The sequence below is a fragment of the Orycteropus afer genome, unplaced genomic scaffold (genome assembly GCF_000298275.1).
Source record: "Orycteropus afer afer isolate SDZICR_OR568_19922 unplaced genomic scaffold, OryAfe1.0 scaffold00690, whole genome shotgun sequence".
Lineage (NCBI taxonomy): Eukaryota > Metazoa > Chordata > Mammalia > Tubulidentata > Orycteropodidae > Orycteropus > Orycteropus afer.
In genome coordinates, this window is record NW_006922277.1 from 140,425 (window position 1) to 146,363 (window position 5,939).

Below are 5,939 nucleotides of genomic sequence, written 5' to 3' on the forward strand. Positions count from 1 at the left end.
ATATATAATATATATCATTTCTGTCAATCTATCTACATGTTAACCAGAAGGTTATTTTTGGTAACTATGATCAGATTTGGTCATGAGGTCCTGACCATGTGATAGGGATAGCAGTAAAAAGTAGGTCCTTACATAGTGTGTTTAATTCTTGTTCACTTTTTCTAATTAGTTTGGAAATCCTTGATTTTGATCAGAAATCTGAAAATGACAAAGACAGTTGGAATTTCCAGCATATCTTATAATACATAAAAATCAGAAAACCAAAATCATTTTTAGGGCCTTAGTAAGACTTTTTTCCCCTACCTCCTAAGTCATAAGATAAAGCAACCTTGAGTATTATCTGGTAAGCATTATTGGTTGAGCAGATAAAGAAATGGCAGAATGTTGGACCAATGTCAAAGAAGAAAAGCTTCTATTACAGTTAATAGTGTTAATTTTGAAGATATTTTAAACTTAACCCTAACAGCTGAAGTATTTAATACAGAAATCAGTGCATATTTTGGTTAAGGAACAATGAAAACATGTTAAAGAGTATTCTGAAACATTTCATTAAAGAAATGATAACTTTTACAATTGCTTGAGGTGCTGTAATATGTCTACTGGTATTCCCAGTTGTTTCACTAAAGTGGCTGTCTGTTCTAAAATCCAAGTGAGGCTTGGGTTTTCAGAATGTGTATGCTGTTGTGTTCTATAACATTCTAAATAGGAATAATCTGTCCCACTAGGACTTGTGCTACAGTTTTTGTTAAACTCAGCATTATTTTCACTGAGTCTTTCATCTGTAGCTTCATCAATCGTTTTCTCAGCTGGAACTCCATGACAAAGGTCCGTATCTTGAATGGAGTCCAATAAATCTACAACATGGGGCTGTGGAGTGACTGATTTCAGATGTTGGAGCACATACTCTTCACATTGGCCAACTGCATCCAGAAGGTTATTTATTTTACTGATCAAAGCTGAACTATTATCATGAAGGTGGCACCAGGAGAGCAAAGCGCTAAATGAAAACATAAACAAGGGTTACATAGGAAAACAAAATTTAACAATCACGTGTTGTTAGAATTTTCGATGCTAAACTCTATACATTTCTAGATAACATCAAGTAAAAATGGGCTAATGATAATAATGTAATTAAAAAAGCAAAAAATTAATGATGGTAGAATAGGATTTTAAAAAATATGAGGAAATTACCTTTCAATATAAATGAAACAATTGGACTTAACCATGTAAGCTTGTTGAAAAGGTATATAATCCAGAGAAAGAGATAAAAAATAAGTTTTTCCCTTAAGGATATCAAGTAACTTCTAAGCTAGTGATTCTCAGTCTTGGTTGCACATTAGAACCCCTTGGGGAGTTTTTGAAACTGAGCTGTAGGTCAAACCTCAGACTAACTATGTCAGAATCTCTTGAGGTAGGACTCAGGCATAAATCTTTTTTTTTTTTTTTTTTTAAAAAGCTCCTTAAATACTTTCAAGGTGCTGCCAATGTTGAAAACCATTGTTCTAAGCATACAGTTGCTCACCATCAATAGTAAAGTTTTGAAACAAATTAACTTTCCCAGCTTTGTCACAGACATGGTTCACTGAGCTATTAACAACTTTCTTAAACAAACCCACTGAAATCAAATTGATTCCAAGTCATAGCAACCCTTTAGGATAGAGTACTAACCTATCCATAGGGTTTCCAAGGCTGTAAATTTTTAAAGAAGCAGACTGCCTTCTCTTTCTTCAGAGGAGTGGCTAGTGGGTTCAAACTGCCGACCTTTTGGTTAGCAGCCAAATGCTTTAACCAAACCAAAAACCAAACTCACTGCCACTTAGTTGATTTCCACTCACAGTGAGACCCAATGGGTCTCTGAGGCAGTAAATCTTTGTGGAAGTAGACTGCCCTATCTTCCTTCTATGGAGCGGCTAGTGGGTCTGAACCACCAACCTCCTAGTTAGCAGTCAAAAAGCCTTAGGCACTGCACCACCAGAGCACCTTAGTTTACCACCAGAGCTCCTTAATTTTCTTAAAGAAGTTAAGAATCCTTCTGGTCCTAATACAGTTAATGTTTTTCTTTACTTTTCTAGTATGGACACTAAAGAACTTTTTTTTTTTCATTTTAGATTGTGCAGATAATCATGTTGATGTTGTTATCACATACAGTCGATTCTGAATCCTAGTGACCCTATAGGACAGAGGAAAATTGCCCCATAGGGTTTCCTAGGCTCTAATCTTTATAGAAGTAATCATCAGGTCTTTTCTCCTATGGAGCAGTTGGTAGGTTCAAATGGGTGGGTTCTAACCTTCCAGTTAGCAGCTAAGCATTTAACCACTGTACAACTAAGGCTCATCGCAGATAATCATAAACATATGAAATAATGATTATTGTGAAACAATGTTTTAAAACTATAATCAATTCACATTAAAAAAACCTATAATCAATTGTTGTAATAAATTCAGCAATAAACTTTCTATACTTATAAAAGATTAATTTAACTTGATGATGTTACAATGAACACTTGATCACTGTCTTATAAACTCTGATTTCTGAGTATGTTTTCCAAAATCTAAACACAATGAATTTTTCTTGTTTTGATCATTTTTATTTTATACTCTTTATTAGTGAGTCTTTGGAGCACTGTGTTTTTCTTTATTGAGGATAATTTAAAAGGTATATAGCACCAAAGAAGACAAGTTTGTCATGCTGCTGGCTCCCTGTATCATTTAACAAAGACATAGTTGTGATATACACCATTGTTGCTATGGTATTTATTTATTTATGGTAATTATGGTATTTAATTATTAGAACTAATGTAAATGGAACCATTTTCTCTTTATTACCTACCATCTATAATCTTCATCATGTACTTCTAGTCTAGAGGTCTGTCATATTGTGTGCTACCACATATGCAAGACTAAAATCTTGTTCAAAACCTGTAGATCTTTTAATTACTTTACATATAGGTCGGTAGTAGTTAGAGGAGCAAAAGTATACACCCCCCTACCATTTCTTTGCAAAAAGGGACCACAACTGGCTCACATCTTAAAGTGGATAACCTGATGATGTTTTTGACTCTTTCAAGGCAATATTTTTCTATGCTCTGTAACATTCTTTTCTGAATTTAACACCAGGACAGGCATTTCAGTTCAAACACTTCATTTTTACATACTACTTGCATAAAAATTCTTCAGTACTATTGAAGTTAAAATGACTCAAAACTTAAGTTTTTTTTTTAAATTACCTTAATGTTCCTCTAAGTTGTCCATAGTTTATAATGACTTCTGCACCTTCCTTATAACCTTGATTGAAGCCTTGTTGAAGAGTAACTGCTTTGCCAGCATCGACTCCGTCTCTATAACCTTCCTAAAAATAAGAAATGAAGAACTGCAGCTGTAACTATTACCATACATACATACATACATACACACTCACTGCCGTTGAGTTGGTTCCGACTCATAGCAAGCCCTCCTTGGGTTTCTGAGGTGGTATCTCTATGGAAGCAGATTGCTCACCCAGTCTTCCAAGGAGTGGCTAGTGGGTTTGAACCACCAGCCTTCTGGTTAGCAGTCAAATGCCTTAGGTACTATGCCACCAGAGTTCCTGTAACTAGTACCAGATGTAGGTGTTTCTAGAAAGACAATGAACCAATTTAGGAAACTGATGAAACGAGCCTTTGCTGTTACTTCACATAATGGTTCTATAACACATGGCGTAGCCTTACAACCAAAGTAGCCTATGCTTCCCATAGAAGTTGTGTATTGGTTAATTTTTCTTTATCCCACTTTTAATGTCTAGACTTACTGGGAAAATTTTAAAATTCTGCTTCTTATTTAATTTTTTTTAACCCCATGTTAGCAATATCTTCAGAGAAAACACACATGAGGAATTATATGTCTAGCCCCTGAGCAACTGACTGGATTGGTGGTGAGGAGGCAAGACAGTAAATAGGGTTAGGGAAAGTATTGAATAAAATAAAATAAAAGCTTGCATAAAGGAGGGAAAAAAAAAAGGGAAGCTGGTTTAGGAAAAGAAATATGAGAAGTCTGATTTTAGAAACTGTTTGATATAAATTCCAATAAACTGCAAAATCTTTGTGGGCACCTTCTATTGTGTCACACCACTCAAACTAGACTCAATATTTATTAGTCTAGCCTCAGCTTTACATGAGGCATTTCTGTAATTGACAATATTGTTTTTTGGTTAAGTAAGTATTATTTTACTGAAACATTAAACAAGAGGGCAGATTCCCAATGGTAGCTTTAAGGGCAATTTAATGGTTGGCAAGGCTTTTAGGTGGACAGGCCCTCACCATTTGGTTCTCATGATGATCTAAGCTCTGAGTGCTCTGTTCTGACATTAGGTGCTTGGTATAAGTTGTCTCAATGAATAGTGAGACAAATTAGAAATGAATAATTCACACCTAACAAATAAACAACCAACCAACCAACTTAATATTCCCTTACCTAGTCACCAGTATTCTGTATTCCAAAACCAAATTCACTGCCATCCATTCAATCCAGACTCACAGTGACTGCCATTGGGTTTCCAAGGCTGTAAATCTTTTTGGAAGCAGACTGCCTCATCATTCTTTCCCATCTTTCTTCCCCAGAGCAGCCGGTGGATTAAAACCACCAACCTTTTGGTTGGCACCCAAATGCCTTAACCACTACACCACCAGAACTTTTCCCCATTAGCCACTGACAATCAGTGGCCTTTACATTACTAAATGCACCCTTTCCATAGTCTTGACAGCACTCTTAATTTTAAGCTCCGCACCCATCCCAATCATCCTTGTAAACTACACATGTCTCTGACAGCCATAATTAGTATGTTGTTGTTGTTGTTGTTGTTTGCCATCGAGTCTGACCCGACTCATAGCGACCCCTCCTTGGGTTTCCAAGGCAGTATCACTACGGAAGTAGATTGCCCCATCTTCCTTCCGAGGAGTGGCTGGTGGGTTTGAACCGCCAGCCTTCTGGTTAGCAGTCAAGTGCCTTAGCCACTATGCTACCAGAGCTCCCTCAGTGCATATTTTTTTCTCCACCCCCTTCCCTGTGATCCTCATCAAACTGCAACCTCTTCAAAGTTTGGACAAAGTTTATTTGATCCGTCCCCAGCGCCGAACGCACGCTTTCAAATAACCCTTTGAGAAATTCTAACAATATGCGGGCCGAATTGGTCGCAAGGGGTAGGGAGGGCAGCGCTGGCGCAGGCCAAAGGCACTCTGCCTTCTTCTCTCCGAACCCAATTCTTTCATAATCTTCGTGTCCCTCTCCCTGCAACTCATCACCCCGGGAAACTCTCACGTCCTACACCCAGCTTTACTTTGACTCGTCTGTGCATGTGGTTTCGCCACTCCCGCTGCACCAGGAGCGACTCGTCCGCCTCCTCATCAAACACATCTCTCTCGTCTCCAGGGCGCTGGATCAAGGTAGCCGCTTGAACCCAAGACATCACCGAGGCAACCACGGGGTCGCCGGGTACCGGAAGTTCCAGCAACTCTTCCGGTCTGAGGGGCGGGGACAAAAGTTGAGGTTTCACGGTGCGCGTGTGCGGTGTGAGTGTGTGTGTGTGTGCGCGTGCGTCACGGTGCGTGTGTGTGTGTGTCACGTGTATGGCCTGGATGTACGTTGGTGCGTGTGTCGGGTGCGCGGCGCGTGGGCGCGCGCATGTGTGTCGGATTCGCTACTTTGTGTTTTCTCTTCCAGGCGTATTGGAGCTCCCTCAGTTGACACAAAATGTGGGCGTGTGCCAGTTGTGGGCTAGGCGCATACGACCTTGGCTTCTGCGGAAGGCAGCTTCAGCCATCAGTGAAACACTTTCCATTGCCACCATGATCTCTATGGTGGCCTGGGTTTTACAAGACGCGGGCATTGATAAAACTCTTCTAAACCCATTGCTTTCCAGTCGATTCTTACAGCGACCGTATAGGATTTCCAAAGCTGTAAGTCTT

General features: G+C 39.1%; 1 protein-coding gene across 1 annotated transcript; it reads right to left on the reverse strand.

Annotated features, from left to right (window-relative positions):
* Positions 1-567: 567 nt before the first annotated feature.
* YAE1 (YAE1 maturation factor of ABCE1) lies at positions 568-5,440 on the reverse strand. The gene is made up of 3 exons (XM_007956971.2): positions 5,312-5,440; positions 3,228-3,349; positions 568-997 (listed from the first exon to the last, which is right to left on the reverse strand). Exons 1-3 carry the CDS (start codon positions 5,438-5,440, stop codon positions 568-570), a joined length of 681 nt encoding a protein of 226 aa, XP_007955162.1.
* Positions 5,441-5,939: the final 499 nt, after the last annotated feature.

What these genes read in the sequence shown, in the direction of transcription:
- YAE1 (XM_007956971.2), bottom strand. Translation starts at nt 5,440, where the DNA reads ATGTCTTGGGTTCAAGCGGCTACCTTGATCCAGCGCCCTGGAGACGAG. An exon ending in ACATGCACAGACGAGTCAAA is followed by an intron (nt 3,350 to 5,311) that starts GTAAAGCTGGGT and finishes TCTTATTTTTAG; the next exon opens with GAAGGTTATAGAGACGGAGT. An exon ending in CAACTTAGAGGAACATTAAG is followed by an intron (nt 998 to 3,227) that starts GTAATTTAAAAA and finishes GTTTTCATTTAG; the next exon opens with CGCTTTGCTCTCCTGGTGCC.